This window comes from Lissotriton helveticus, chromosome 3_1 (genome assembly GCF_964261635.1).
Source record: "Lissotriton helveticus chromosome 3_1, aLisHel1.1, whole genome shotgun sequence".
In the NCBI taxonomy this organism is placed as follows: domain Eukaryota; kingdom Metazoa; phylum Chordata; class Amphibia; order Caudata; family Salamandridae; genus Lissotriton; species Lissotriton helveticus.
In genome coordinates, this window is record NC_136061.1 from 1690570124 (window position 1) to 1690587139 (window position 17016).

At 41.2% G+C, this 17016-nt stretch overlaps 1 protein-coding gene across 1 annotated transcript in view; it reads right to left on the bottom strand.

Annotated features, from left to right (window-relative positions):
• LRP1B (LDL receptor related protein 1B) overlaps window positions 1-17016 on the bottom strand; it is a 3812342-nt gene that overhangs the window by 1523993 nt on the left and 2271333 nt on the right. The window contains exon 32 of the mRNA XM_078683424.1: window positions 13286-13435. Within this exon, the coding sequence (XP_078539550.1) occupies window positions 13286-13435 (150 nt within the window). The remainder of the gene's footprint in view (window positions 1-13285; window positions 13436-17016) is intronic.

The following is a 17016-nucleotide window of genomic DNA, read 5'->3' on the forward strand; positions in this document are numbered from 1 at the left end:
GTAATACCTGGCTAACAGGACTATCTCTCTAAGTGTTTTCAATCTGAAACACCAGCTTTGCTCAGTACTTGCACACTTTTCTCACATGGAATATTGGGTTGCCCTGTCTAATCCAAACACAAGTTTTAGGGCTCTTTAAGGTTACATAAGTTGGAGTTGATAATGTGGCCACAATATAAGCCCAGTCTAGCATTTTATAATGTAGAATCCATTTTGTCCTTCTGCTTTAATGAGCAAAAATTATGCTTAAGTTCTATGCAACCAAAATGTATATAAAGATCCAGACAAATGTAGAGGGGAATGTTTTCTGCAAAATATTGAGTAGTCACACGAACAAATCGCAGAATGTATTTTAATATTTTGCCTACACAAATATCCCCAAAATTTCTTAACATAGGCATGGGTAAGAAGCTGATTTGCCACAAATGCACTTGTCGTATTGAATCTTCGAGTGTGTTCGCCTGCACTTTCTTTAGATTTACCACCTAGGACTGTTAATATCAATTCGCAAAGCACAACAGAAACATGAACAAGAGACTTAATGATTTCTGCAGCTCCCAAAGGAAAGCCGATGTGCTTATTCCGTTACCATTGATTGAGACAAAGGTCCAAAGCACGAAAACATCAATGAATGTCACATACGTAACAATAAAGGTTACACATTCTCCTGTTAAGAGAAGGTAACATGCATAATGACCATTGTTTTCATGATGGAGCTCTCCTTCTGACAGAAGTCAATATCTGGCTAGCATGAGTCTATCAATACGAACAAACACTCGCTTTAAAAACAGAGGTCGATTCGAGAAGCAGATGATGGGAACTATACGAGATAACATCTTCCACAGACTCAAGGCAAGGGATATTCTCAAATACAGAATACTTACGTGAAATATTGAGTCTATGAACTAAAGTCTTACATATTGTGCATTATAATGCCCCTTTATTCCACTGTACTACATCACTGTAGAATAAGAGGCATTTAGAGAGTGTGGTGTGTCACAAAGATGGACTTTTGGGTGCTTATTTATGAGAGCCCTGCATCACTTTTGCACCATGTAAAGTGGTACATGTGTGATGCAGGGCTCTCAATTCGATTTATGATGCCACGCAAAGCCACCCTGCCTGGCTTTAAGTGGCTTCATGAATCATGAATCATGAGTAAGGTGACGCAGCGCAAATTGCTGCGTGGCCTTACTCTGCATCCAGAGACGTGCATTGGGTGTTATGGAGGGTTTTTCCACGCAACACATATGGAAGTTGGGCCTGCCCCAGATATATAAACTCATGTAAACCTTGGAAGTGCCAAATCTGTATGCCTCCAGAGGTGAGGCATAATGAGGCAAAATATGTTTATTTTTTATTTTTGTTTTTTCCTCTTTCTATTTGTGCTGATTTCTGCAGCCTCTTAGGATAGTTTTTGTGCGGGAAGGTGCCCCTAACTCACAAAAACAATCATGCATGCAACAGAAGCCCCCTTGCACCATGATGTAAGGTTGCCTACATTGGCGCTAGGCTGTCGAAACTGAGACATCACAGGGAGAAAGGAAAGGAATGCACCATATGACTTAAATACGGTGCATTCCTACCCTTTTACTTTGGCATAGGGCAGCACAGCAAGGTGCCTTGCTGCACTACCCTACTTCAAAATCCCATAAATGAGGCCTTTGGTATTTTTACTGAGGTGTTTTTGATGATATTGTGTGCTCTCTGCCAGACCAATGGGCGTACTACGATCTCGGTCCAAAAGCCTCCAAACTTACGTCGGAAGCATTCCGACCGAGATCGTTGGTTTAAATTCCGACTGCCTAATTATAATAAAGGCTGTCGGAATTGAAACTCGCCAGTCATTTCGGCTGGATTCCGATGGGCTCAATGATTCCTCTTCCATTCAGGATGACTTCCGCTATGAGTTAGGAATCTAAGATCTCAGCTCCAAAGCAGACACACTTGCAGTAGACCCCCATCTCTGATACTTTAGAAAAACCCATCCAGTGTATCACTGAGACTGTACAACTTTCTTGTGTTATTTGCTCTTGAATGGGAAGTACGGTGCCATACCCTTGTCTCCTCTCAATTGTGTTTCCACTCAATAGTGCACATCAATCCATCCATAAATAAATTTAATTTCAATCAATACAATAGATTGAGGAAGTAATCATTACGATACACCCGTTTTTTTTAAACACATTCTTGCTCTCCCATTGTGTAATGAGGGCTTTTATATCCACAACATAAAAAACTTTCCTGACTTTACCATCAATCTTTGGACAAATATATTTGTTGTACGTCCATAATAGGTAGGGTAACAAAATCAACCTCCATTAAATCATGAGAAATAAACAGCACTGTTGTGTTTAAACAGAAGATCTATTTAAATGTAGGAATGCTTGTATACCAGAAATTAATTGTTCATATTTATACTGCAAATGAACATAGAGTTTGCTCTAATTTCGTTTTGCAAAGAAATAAGGGTTGAATTACAAAAGAGAATTAACTTATGAAAATAAAGTGTAAGTTACACTCAAATGCTTCCTTAACCCCTTCGACGCTCATGACGAGCTCAGCTCATCATGAGGTACACCTCTCATACACTCATGACGAGCTCAGCTCGTCATGAACCGCGGGTTTTTTAAAACTTCAGCGTATGGCGGGAAAATGAGCCGCACGCATGGAGTTAAAGTGCACCTTTTTCTGCAGTTCACGAAACCAGATAAGACAAAGAGATGTAACTTAGGAAAGTGTTCAGTTTTAAACCTGTGAATCCGGCATTTAAAAAGCAGTTAAGTAAGTAGTTAACTGTGGATAAAAAGATGCTTGACTTGCACCATGCAAAAAATTCACCAGCGTTTAAGAAGTAACATGCAACTTTTTTTCACAGCACACATTCTCTTGCAATCTCACTCGAAGAAAATTGAGTTCATGGCTATTCTTTCCATCACGTTTACCACACATTCCACCAAGTTTCGACTTTGGACTGGCTACAAGATGCGTGTTTTTAAACATTGCACAATTCTTTAAAATTAAGAACATATGAGTGTTCAAGCAGTTCAGCCTACCCACTGTAATACCATAGATATTACCCCACCAAACACCCTTCAGAAATGGTTGGTATATACATTCGAAGAGCTTTATCAGATAGACCACTCCCATTTTTAGGCCAAGACAGTTTCAATAAAGGTGTGCATCTGATATATACATGGGCAATTTGTGTGCTTGGTGTATACATATGCATAATATGCACTCTGGCATTATAGGCGCGAGTGTCAGATGTTTCATGGTGCGACAAATGCCTGGCTTTTTTGTTGTTGTTTTGTATCCTTGGATTTATTTACCATTAATTCTTGTAAAGTTTAAGATGCATCTGAAATAGCTTTAGATATACATATATAAAAATATTTATTTTTCAGAAAGACACACATTCACTGGATGATGTCATCAGTGATGTCATTTGAGATGTCATGAGTGATGTCATGAGTGACGTCACTGACCATGTCATAAGTGATGTAATATGTGACGTCATCAGCAGTGCATTGTGGGCGCGCGAGTTATAGTTAGCTGAACTAACTATAACGGGGGAATTTCAATGGTTTTGTATGAGTGAAATGTCCAGCTAACTATAACATGTGTGAAACCTATGGTTTTTTCAGTGAATTTTAAGGTTTTTTAAATGCTAATTCCTAACTATAACGTGGCTGAAACCTATGGTTTTTTCAGTGAATCTCTAAGGTTTTTTAAATGATCATTTTCTAATGTATTTATTGTTATATTTTTTTATACTGATTTACTACATTGTTTTAAAGTATTTATTTTTAGATATTTTATTTTTTAAATTACATTACATATTTTTAATATAAATTGAAATAAAGATGTTTTTACAAATATTGAAATTGTAATATTTTTTTTAAATTGTATATATTTTTTTATTTATATATATTTTATATAGCATGCAATGATATCCTATGGAAGAAAAGTCAAGTTACTGGTAAGTACGGTTAAAATTACTTTTCAGGATCAGTACTGGGCTGAAAGATGCAGCACTGAGGTCTCTCCTGATAACAGGTGAGTAAATCGGAATTCCTTATTCGGCTGATTTTAGAGGAATTTTTTAAAGTTCCAAAACTCAGGGCCCTCCATTATAATAAACTAAAATGCCCCCAGGATTTGGGCCCCCGGGGGCTAATTACCAAAAAAGCGGCTTTGGGGTTTTTTTTTCCACGGGATAGGCGTACCTATGCGTATCCCGCGATTTAAAAAAAAAAATTATAATTTGTTGCCTTGGGGGTCCTTGTGGGACCCCCTGAGCAGGCCTAGGGGGTCAGGTTGTTTCTACCCTGCCCCCTTTTCGCGTTTTTCGCGATTCTTTTTCTGTTTTCTTGTGCCTCGGTTCACGGGCCTAAAAGACTAATAAGTCACCCCTGAAATAGATCCTAACCATCACTCCGGCAAGGTGCATGTTATTCAATAAGTAGGACTTTTGTTTTACATTTTATAAGTCTTGACAGTAAATAACTCCTCAGGTCAATATTCCCTGTTGTAAGGCCTATCTCTCCCCTAGACTAGCACAGGGTTACATTCTTACAGTTAATATGTGTTTACTTCAGATTGGGAGCAGATAGAAATATGCTGTTTGCCACTCAAATTGATTGTAGTTTACATTCTTCTTAAAACGTAAAGTTGGATTTTAAGTTACAACTTTAAAAATACTAATTTTAGAAAGTAAGCATATTTCGGTCCAAATCAACAATGTCTATCTACCAGTGTCCTAGGTCAAATGACTGTGAAAGGTGCAGCTCTTGTGGGATTTGTATTGCTTTCAGACAATAAGAGAAAGGGAGCAAAGGTGAGAGGGAAGAGGGTCTCACTGTCCTAATTATACTTTAAAAGGTCTTGCCGGCAGAACAGACAAAGGAATCTGACAACAGGCCTTGTTTTGGTCACCCTAGACAGTTTGGAGACAGGTACAGAGAAAGGGGAATAACTGATCAGACCCTGTTTTGGTCAGGGAGTTCCCCCACACAAAGGCTGCGACCAGGTATAAAAGCGGGACCTTCAGGGGGTCTCATCAGAACACTCCTGAAGCAGTGAAAGATTCAGAAGAAGGACTGCCCTGTTACCAGAAGTAGTGCTCTACTGCTGAAGGATGGCCTTGCTGTCTGAAAAAGGAGAGTTGGACTTGCTTTCCTTGATACCAAGCCATGCAGAGTGACTTAAAGGGTGAGTTGGCTGACCTCCTATGTGAGCTATAAGGATACAAACAACTTCCAGAAGTTTCCCTAAAATCTCCAGCTGGCCTGCAACAACTAGATCTACTTGGATCTAACTGAGCCCTGCTGCTGGCCTTTGATGGATTGAGCCCTGATCCACAAGAGGTGGCCCACAGATCCTAAATCCTTGTCTGGCATCAATATGAACACCTCCTGAAGAAAAGTTAGAAATCCTGATGTTTGGGCACCTCATGAACATGAATTGACTTTTTTCCTGGGTAGAATCAACTGCAGCAATGAAAATGAATGCAAAGCTCCAGCAGGAGCTGCCACAACAACAGTGGGCGTACAACCTGACTGGCTTCGCAAGACCAGAGTCCCTCAAATCTTCATGCTACAGCAACAACAGTCTGCGACTCTCAACCTGCCCCTTTGCGCCTAAAGCTTTGTCCTCATGGCCCCCACCAACTTGAACAGATGTGTTTGCATGAACTTTGACAAGGTAACTCTTTAGCGGGACTAATATGGTCCCTGTATCTGACCAGTGTCACAACACAATATGGTTGGTCTGAACTAGTGACGGTTTGCGCGACCAGATAACAGCGATTGTCGCTATGTTTCACTACACCCTTTTTAATGACATTTAAAAATGAATATCTCTGGTTCTACTGATTGATTTTTGTCATTTTGGTATCATTGTATTTATTTATGTCTTCCCTTTTTATCTAAATTGGTTCAGACTTTATTTTGTGCAGTGTTTTTACTTTACCACTGTCTGGGTTTTGCACCAATACTTTACACATTGCCTTTAAATTAAGCCTGGCTGCTTCATGCTAAACTACAAGAGGGTTAAGCACAGGCCAATAAGGTGACCTTTTAGGTTCACCCTGACCATTATTGTGTTTGTTATTGGAGTGGGCCACAGCCCCTCTCAAATAATAACCCAATTTCTCAGTTTAATATAGCTCAACAAACACATATTGTTGCCTTTGGATTTCTTGGAAACGGAGACAGCTATTTTACAAAACACCACATCAGGGGTTAGCAAATGAAGATGGTGATCTGACATACCACCAGAGATACTGTACATTGACAATCTCCATCTCCAATGATGGAAACACTATTTTAATGAAATCTAAAACACATGTACCAGTCAGAGACATGTATCAGCAAGGAATGTGAAGACAATACAGAGTGTGGTACATTCAGGCATCTTCTGAACTGTGTGGAGCCTTATTCAGTTTTGAAAGGGAGAGGGAGGATGTTCCTTATTGTGAAATGATCTGCCAACAAACCTTTTTAACATCACAAACAAAGCACTGGCGAAGTTAGTTCATATATGTCATTTTTTGAGTTTTCCATAATGTGATGGAGGCCCAAAGGATTTTGTGGTGAAAGTGCTATTAGCTTTGCAAACCTTCTAATGGAAGAAGGGAATTGCTCTACTGTAACCTGAACATAGCCAGTGCCTGTACCATGAAGCTCAGGTTTGCTTGTAGATGAACTTGTTTATATTGATTAGGATGCACAGTTGGAAGTGGGCTCTTTCCAAATTGATATTGATTGAAATGAAGCTCATTTTTGGGATTGCAGACACAAGCCTCTAATATCTCAATGTATAACTGCTGATAACCACTTTGAAGTTACGGACACTAAAAACTACTTATCATAGTGGAAAATTAATATTTTGAGCTATATTTGAGTTAAAACACTGAGAAATGATTGTTCACTAAAATACAAGTCAATGACAATACGAAGAGTCCCAAAGTTATAGATTACACAAGAGTAACCATAGTACTTGCCAACTACTAGGGAGTTTGCAATAGTTGCAAAAGTAAAAGAGAAACACTAATCAGTGACCACCAAAAAACAAAAAACTGAAAACAACACACAAAATAGTCAGTAAAATTTAAATTAACTACAGTGTAACCTAAAATAATTTTAGAATGCAAATCTAGAAGTAGATTACTAAACTCTCGCTATCGCTCTAAATATATGTGTGTGTGTGTGTGTATATATAGATGTGTATATATATTTTTTATATATGCATATTAATCCTTAGATACCGACGAACCACTTCATCAAAAACACTGCACTTCACGCTGAAAAATCCAGCTCTACACTCTTAAACCTGACAAAGGTGCTTTCAAAGTAAGTAAAACAATCACAGTTATAATAGGAAAACAACCCTTATAAGTTACACATTAAACTAAAACCCCACCACCACCCTAAACAAATCAAACGTATATTTTTAAAATTAAACTAAAACAGTTTTTAAACCACCAGAAAAGGAAAGCCCAGCTGATTAACCGCATGCGTGCGGCGGCTTTTTTCGCGCTGTGCGGCGTTTTTCGAAAAGCCGCGTTACATGACGAGCTCAGCTCGTCATGAGCGTGGAAGGGGTTAAAATCCAAACAACATCTAATAGAAACTGAAGAAAATCAAATGCAACTTAAAGCAATAGCACATATGTAAGTATAAAAAGCATGTTTAAATTATGTTAGCAAACAAAACAAATGCTTTAACTGAATAGTTAATTTAAAATGTAGGCTACTTTCAGACAGAATGGTAGAAACAGCAACACATTTCACATCACAGAAAAACAAAAAATTGCTTTCCCAACTGGATTACACATACTATCAAGAAAGCACAAGCATGAAGACGCTCAATTGGAATGTAGTAAATATTAGGCAAATGCTTGTTAAGGGAGGGCTATGATGAAAAACAATATTGTAATTAACGTCAGAGAACACAACCTCCCCACCAATTGTAACAAAGATAAAAGTAAGATGCTAGAAAGGGGATTCCTGGTTGGCTGAGATATGCACCCAGGCCAGACAGGAACAGTCACTAAAGTCAGGGTAAGCTATATGCACAATATGATAACCTGTGCTCACCCGTTGGTAGCTTGGCACTGAGCAGTCAGTCTTATCTACAAAGGTAATGTGTAAAGTATTTGTGCAACATATACACACACTAACAGTAACTGAATGAATACACTACAAAAAGATTTCACATAGCTATAGAAAAAACAGAATATTTATCAGAGCACAGTAAGACCAAAATTACAAAAATCCAATCAGTAGAAGTCGAGATATTAATTTTTAACCTCTACCGCGCTAGCGGGTTTTCCCGCTGAAATTTGAAAATCGCGCGTAATGTGACAAAGCCAGCTCGTCATGCGCGTAGCGCAGGCAACGCCCATGACGAGCTGGCTTTGTCAGCAGCGCTGAAGGGGTTAATGATCAAACAAAAAATAGTGTTTAGAAGTCACTAGCGTTCAAAAGGTTACTTGATTTCGAGAGGGACTGGTGCCCATCCATAGTTCAGGCCAACTGCAATGGAGGGCATGCCAGGTACAGGACCCATGTGGGGTTAGCTGACAAAGTACTTTAAATAGGGAAATTAATCAATGCCTAGGGCTTGATACATCAATCTTTTCCATGCAGTCAGGTTGCTGCGTTGTCATCGAGCTTTGCTGAAGTGAAAGCAATGCGTTGTCATTAAGCCACAAAGAGTATCTTCGTTGAATTGCATAGGCTGCAGGTCTTCTGTTTTTGGCAGCCGCTGCATCAGAGTTGAAGGGCGATGTGGCTCAATTTCTCATGCAGTTGATGCAATGAGTTGCTTTCTTAGGAAAACAGCTGCAGGACCTACTTCTGAGACCAGAGTTTGGAGAGGGCACCACAGGCAAGGGTAGGATTCACAGAAAGCAGAGTCTAGTAGCACCATATTAAAGGTAGGAGAAGAACAGGAGACCAGCACGCCCTAGGAGATCATTTGGAGGGAAGGAAGGTTCCTTCCAGTGGAGTCAGTGAGTGTCAGGCAGCAGTGCAACATGCAGGAAAGCAGGAAGTTCCAATAATGCACTCCAGTTGAGTCTTTTAAACAGCACAGCAGTCCTTCTAACAGTGGTTCAGTTCAAGATCCAGAAATGTCTGATTCCAGATTGCAGGAGATCCACTACTTATAACCAAAAGTGCTTTTGATGTAGGGGGTGACTTCGAAAGAACTCTCTGAAGTGCACAAAGATCCCTTTCAACCCGGTACTATCTGCCAGGCTAACCATGGGGGTAAAACTGTGCTTATTGCAAGGACAGGACACAGCCTATTCAGGTGTAAGTCTGAACCACCTGCACCTGCATAGGAAGGCTTTCAGAATGCAGATAAATGCAGTTGACTCCTCTGTCACCTGTGTTGGTGGCTGTCTAGAGGGAATGCACAAAGCATAGCTGTCAGCCAGCCCAGACATGTATTGGAGACAGAATGTCAGGCACAAAGTGCAGTGAGTACAGAAAAATGTCCACTTTCTAAAAGTGGCGTTTCTTAAAGAGAAATGTTAAATCCAACTTCACCAGTAAGGAGGATTTATCAATACCTTACCAAGTAAATCAAACATGAAAATGCCACTCCTCTCTAATAAGGTATTACTGCTTAAAGGGATATTAAAGGATTCCCAACGCCGGCCTATAAGAGGGGTAGGCCTCACAGGAGAAAAAAACAAAATAGACTGCTTGTCACTACCAGAGCATGAACAACTTAAAGGTACATGTCCTACCTTTTACGTAAAAAGCACCCTGTTCTTAGCGTTACTTAGGGCCTACCATATGATGACTGGTATGTAGTAAAAGGGGAGTTTAAGGCTTGGCAAATAGTTTTAAATGCCAAGTCGAAGTGACATTAAACTGCACTCACAGCCATTACCAGAGACAGGTTTGAAATTCTTCTTCTGTGGGTGTTACAATCAGTGCTGCAGCCCACTAGTAGCATTTGAAGTACAGGCCCTGTGTATATGGTATACCCCTTTACAAGTGACTTACCAGAATAACAAATATAAAATGCTGCTTTGCATTACTAAGTGACAAGGGGGAGTTGCATGGGTGTTCCCATACAACCACCCATGCTTTTTGATGCAAAACCCTATTTACTAACATTATCAGACAGGGTTTACTGCCAAAAATGATTTACGCTGAAAAGCAGTCATTAAAAGGAGAAATGTTTCAATTTCTCCTTGGTTTTCCAACTTTGAATGTGTGCTGCACCATAGAAAGTAGGAAAATGTTAAAAACTTGTCTAGCTATAGTATTTTGTACAGGAAAGGTACCCTTCCTGTACAAAACCAATGGTAGACTATGGCGCTATGGTGATTGCCTGGTGCATGGCAACATGAGTCAGAGCCGGACCTAGGGAGAGAGAGGAGAGTGGCATATCTCTGTAACTATGGTGCTCTCCTGCTCTGTCCCTGTCACTCAATGCAGTGCAGACTCTTTTGGTGCTGTGCTGTGTTGCGTGACACCTTTGTGAATATGGTCCTAAGTGTAGAATATGCAACAATCAGCCAGTTTGCCATTGTAATTAAAAAGTTAAAAGCTCTGGCATATACAGCTGAAAGAGACATAGCTAACCACTACAAGATGCTAATAGAACCTTAATTTTCTCATAGAAATTTAAAAAAATCAAAGTTCACTAATGGAATACTACAAAGACACTTGGATTGACAGACTGACTACTCTAGGCACAGACACCAACCAACCCAAGTTCCAAATACCATGGTGGAACATTTTTTTTTGGAACATTTATGACAGCACCATGGCTCAACAAGCCAAAACAGTGGGAGGGTGGCACAAAGACTTCCAAGCCACACTAGGAGAAACACAACAACACTCTAAAAATTCAAAGAAGCCCTTAAAAATGAACGAGGCTACCAATATCTACGGACAAAACATTCAATAAATCAAATCATACACAAAAATGATTAAGCAAATCTATGAAATGTACACACTTTGTGAATAACAATGGAGTTCCTATGTAGAAATGATAGCTAAAATACTGTTATAAACCTTCAACCTACAAATATACTCACAAGAAAAGTAGAACAAAATCTAACACCACAGTTATAGATAAATGTTAGAATTATTATTGTTATAAATCAGTCTACAGCAAAAATGTATTCCACACTAAAGAGGTTAGATGTAATATTTACATTCCAACATGCACCATTTTGTGGAAGGTGTTGGACAACAAAGGGTACAGATTTCCTATTTCTGCTCTGACCTAATTGATTTTGGGGGATGTGCTGGACACAAAATGGGCAACATTTACTATTCTACTGCTATCAAAACCATTTTGGGGAGGGTGTTGGACACTAAAAGGGGTACATTTAATATTCCTCTCCAAACTAATGGTATTGGACAATAAAGGGGTTACATTTAATTTTGCCACTCTAATCTAAACCATTTTGGGGAAGGCGTTGGACTCTAAAGGAATTAGAATTACTATTCCCACTTGAATTGTAAACATTTTTTGGGAAGGTGTTGGACACAAAGGGGTTACATTTAATATTACCACTCCAGTCTAAACCATTTTGAGGAAGGCGTTTTTACGAAATTGGGATGTTGGTTGTCTGGGGTCAAGCAACAGCTACAATCCCTAAGATTTTTAAACTCAGAAAACTGGACCTAAATAACTGTCCTGAAACAATAGAAATATCTAAGAACTCCCTCAGATAAGCCCCTTTCTGAGGTTGAGTCCGCCCTGATAGTACCATCTTACCAGGGTGGGATGAGGTGGCAAATGATGAAACATGTCACATTACGTGAGTGAGCCATCCTCGTTCAAATCTTGGAATTTCCTGGAGTCTAGGTCAAAACCAGTTAGCAGCACACAGGGAACTCACTGGGTCTCTGTTAATGAACTGCTGAGAGAGCATATAGCAGACTTCTGAGGGCACCACACCAATTTGTGCGTTTATCTGAATCATTCCAGCAGCACAGCAATCCTTAGCCCTGGCAGAGTATTCACAGGTCCAGAAGAGTAGGGGCCGATTCACAAAACTAAGCTGAGACAAAATCCTAAACGTACTACTTTTGGTATTCACAGAAGGCATTTAGTAGTAGTAAAGTTAGGATTTTGTCTTAAGTTAGGATTTTTTTAAATCTAAAAATTGGACCAATTGTGTCTGTGTCATAGTTCATATTAAAATAAATTCTGCATTTTTAAATATATCCGCAGACAGAAGTGGTCCCAATATATACATTTTCTGAGCAGTATGTTCACAAAAAAGTTAACACACGATTTAATAATACACATACACAAGATACCTTTTTTTAAACTGTACAGTTAAATAGAAAATACAATTAACTTCTATTATTGATGGAAACATGTATTGATGTGATGTACCTGTTAAAACCATGAACATATATATAGCTTTCAAAAAAGGAAATATGAACTTTTTACTTTGTTTTCAACGTTCACCTAAGTGAAATTTGACACCACTACACTCTTTGGGGCATATTACCAAGCAATAGCGATAATTATCGCTGTTGCTTGGTTAGAGACAAAAATTTACCGCTGAGCTGCGGCGATTTTTATCGCAGATAAACCTTGGTATTACCAAGGTTTATCGCAAATGCGATAAAAAACGGCCGCAATGCATGAATATCGCTGAGAAGTCAGCGATATTCATGCATTACCGAGCTAATGCTCTTAGCCATGTTATCCACCTCCCATTGGATAACATGGCTAAGAACTGCTCAGGGCAGGTGTTAGCTTTTGGAGATATTCGCGCTTAGCGCGAATATCTCCAAAAGTTGGTAATAGGAGATAGCGATGTTAGCGACTGTTTCCAGTCGCTAACATCTTGGCACGCCCACTTTGCATGTCATTAGTGATAAATATCACTGACATGCAAAGTGGGGCCCAAGATGGTCGCTATCTCCTACTAGCTGTCGCTAACTGGTGTTAGCGACAGCTAGGTAATAGGGAGATAATTTTATCTCCGCTTTCTTGGCTTTTAAAGCCAAAAAAGCGGAGATAAACCCCCATGATAATATGCCCCTCTGTGTTGTGTCCTGTTTACGTTATTCTGCACATGAAAAGGCTGCGAAATTGTAAAATCTGAATACCACGTTAATATATAGTTTTAATGTGATGTGGTTATTTGCTATGCACCTAAGTCTTTTATGTGATGTAAGTGATTTACTTTTTCTAAAGGAGCAGTTACTTGCCTAAGCTTTTAACATTAATAAGTAATCAACACCTATCGATAGAAAACAGAGGGTAGATAAAGCAGCTGCACTTACCCATGATTGTTAAAGCGGTAGCTTTTGTTAATTCTTCTTTCATTGACTCAATTACTTCTAAATTACCCCCATCTAGATTACATCTATTTATGGTTCCATTTCCTGAACTGATCCAATAGAGCTTGCTCTCCGAATAGTCTATTGATAGACCTGCAAATAAATTAATTACACAAATGAAAAATTACAGAGATCACATAAGGAGACATAATTATACTATTGCAAGTGAAAAGTGAACATAATATTAATTTTGTTTAACAATGGACATTCACGTTCAAGCAAACATTGGGATAGAATCATTTAAATAGGGCTGGGGTAAACGTGCAATAAGGTCTCTATTATAGGAGCTCTTCCAATACCACATAACAAAATACTTTTTTTGTATCTTGCCTAGAGTGAGAAATTGTCCGATAAGTAGCTGCTTACTATAATGTTTATCGCCAGTACACTGCTGAAAAGGTACAATATGTAAATGCTATGCAATCTGCCCATCATCCTTATGCAAACTGAGCTACTAAATTATGTGGCCAAATTGCGCTGCAAGGTTGACTAACATTTGTGTCGTGAAAGTCCAACATTTATTGTCCTTCACGCAAGGGAGCGCTCTGTGAAAAACTGTAATGTTGGATTGCTGGAAGGACAGTTAACAGCGCAGTGGCATATTTAGTGAGTCACCCGTTGATGATGTCATCAGCTCACGCTAAATCTAGCTGTTCTGCGTCACACAGACCTTTCCGCTGTGGTGCGAAGGACACTGCACAGTTTAGCTTGGTTTTGGAACGAAGGGACACTCGACAGGACAAATTCTTAGGTGTATTCACCAGCAAAGAGGTCAGACATGTAAAGCTGTACTTTTAAGGTGAAGCATACATTAATCAATCAAATCAATCAGGAGTTTGTTAAAGCGCAACTACTCACCCGTAAGGGTCTCAAGGCGCTAGGGGTGGGGGGTGGGGGGGGTGCAGGTTCCATTCCATCAAGGAGGGGGTCTGTCGAAGAGCCAGGTTTTGAGGTTTCTTGCGAAGATGGGGAGCGATGTTGTCTGTCTGAGGTGGAGCGGAAGGGCGTTCCATGCTTTGGCCGCGAGGAAGGAGAAGGAGCGGCCTCCCGATCTGGTCTTTCTGGTGCGGGGGACCACGGCGTAGGAGAGCTGGGCTGATGGTAGGGTCCTTTGGGGTGCGTGGAATTTGAGCCGGCTGTTCAGGTATGCTGGTCCGGTGCCGTGGAGGGCCTTGTGTGCGTGGGTGAGCATCTTAAAGGTGATTCTGCCTCGACAGGGAGCCAGTGGAGTGTGCGCAGGTGCTGGGAGATGTGGCAGTGTTTTGGCAGGTTCAGGACCAGTCTTGCGGCGGCGTTCTGGATGTTCTATAGCTTGCGGATGAGGTTTTTGTTTATTCGGGCGTAGAGTGCGTTGCCGTAGTCGAGTCTGCTGGTGACCAGGGCGTGAGTGACTGTCTTTCGGTGTTCGAGGGGGATCCATTTGAAGGTCTTACGAAGGAGGCGGAGGGTGTGGAAGTAGGAAGATGAGACAGAGTTGATCTGGCGGTCCATTTTGAGCTCGGAGTCCAGGATGATACCCAGGTTGCGTGCGTGGTCTGTGGGGGTTGGCGGGTTTCCGATGGCGGTGGGCCACCAGGTGTCGCTCCAGGCATCGGGGTTTGGGCCCATGATGAGTACTTCTGTTTTGTTGGTGTTTAGTTGTAGGCAGCTGTTTTTCATCAATTTGGCGACGGCTTCCATGCCTTCTCGAAAGTTGCGTCTGGCGGTGTTGGGCTCGTTGGATAGGGAGAGGATGAGCTGGGTGTCGTCTGCGTATGACACAATGTTGAGTCCGTGGGTTCTGACGATGGGGGCAAGTGGAGCCATGTAGACGTTAAAGAGCGTCGGGCTGAGGGAGGAGCCCTGGGGGACTCCGCAGGTGGTAGGTGTGGGGTCTGAGAGGAAAGGGGGGACTCTGACCCGTTGCGTCCTGCCGGAGAGGAAGGAGCAGATCCAGTCGAGGGCCTTGTCCTGGATTCCTGCGTCGTAGAGTCTGCGTATTAGGGTGCGGTGGGAGACTGTGTCGAACGCCGCTGATAGGTCTAGGAGGATGAGGGCTACTGTTTCTCCTTTGTCCAGTAGGGTGCGGATGTCGTCTGTTGCGGCGAGGAGGGCGGTTTCCGTACTGTGGTTTTTTCTGAAGCCGGATTGGGAGGAGTCGAGGATGTTGTGCTCTTCAATGAATGTGGCGAGTTGGCTGTTGATGGCTTTCTCGATGACTTTCGCTGGGAAAGGGAGCAGGGAGATGGGTCTGTAGTTTTTGAGGTCGGTGGGGTTCGCTGAGGGTTTCTTTAGGAGGGGGTTGACCTCGGCGTGTTTCCAGTCGTCGGGGAACGAGGCGGTCGCCAGGGAGCGGTTGATGGTGTGGCGGAGCATGGGTGCGATGGTGTCGGCGGCTCTGTTGAAGATGTGGTGGGGGCAGGGGTCCGTGGGGGCCCCTGAGTGGATTGACTTCATTGTCTTCAGTGTGTCATCGGTGGTGAGGGCTGTCCAGTCATCAATCGCTGGTTTCCGGGTGTCTGGGGTAGTTGGTGAGGGTTCAGTGTGTTGGTTGTCTTCGTCGAAGTTGTCGTAGATGCTCTTGATTTTGTGGTGGAAAAAGGTGCTGAGTTTGTCGCAGGGGTCTTGTGAGGGAGGGATGTCGGTAGACTCGCTGGTGGGTTGGGCGAACTCCTTGATGATGCTGAAGAGTTCCTTGCTGTTGTGTGCGTGGGTGGAGATTCTGTCTTCAATCGCTATTTCCTCGTTTCTCGGATGAGTTGATGGTGGGCGTTGGTGGCGGCTCTGAAATCAAAATCTATACCATTGACCCCTTATTTGTGTCTGTTTCACTTGTTGCTAAGATTTGGGGCAAGGCCATGTCATGACAGTCTTGTCAATCTGTCCTTGAACCAAATCTAACATTTTTGCACTCTCCTGTAGCAGACATGCTCCCATCTCCCCTGTATACTTAGCTGGGGTATGCATAAAGGAATTTGAGTGCAGTGCTAGGATCAACTTTAAGGCATGATTTTGCACATGAAAGTTGATCTATCGCCGTAGGCGCTAGAAGTAGGGTTGCATGGGGTGCTGCTGTACCCCCAACATAACCATGCTGGAGTTCAGAATGGCGAATGAGCAACAAAGATGCTTTCAAATGTTGTTATTATTTTGTCACATTTGCTGGGTGTTCAAAGATACAGTTCGCGTCAGGCTATGTCTAATACACATTTCTTATTTGTTTAATATGAAGACTAGTTTTTTCTTTTTATGAATGCAAAGAATTTGTAAAGTGAACTTCGTGTCAATCGTGCTTAGGTAGTGGTAGTGTGAAAAATAAAGGTTGTGGTATGTCAATTTTTTCTAACAGTAGCATTTAAATACCAACACACGAACTGTACAAATATTTCAAATTATTTCAGCAGTTAGGATTTTAATAGGATCAAAACAAATCAAGACGTTTTGCTTCAGGTGTGCAAATGATAAATATGTGGTGAAACCCGATTTCCAAACATTATCATTTCTGTGCCATATGGTGTTATCTGTAAATAGCATGTCTTTACAAATTTAGAGGTCATTGCAATGGAAAAGTGCGGTTTGTAAATTATGGCGTATTACAACACCGTACTTATTGTTATTATTATTAGATTTTATAAAGCATGTAGCTACCTCTGAGGGATTCACAATGTTAGGTAACAGGAAGGGCAGACTAGAAA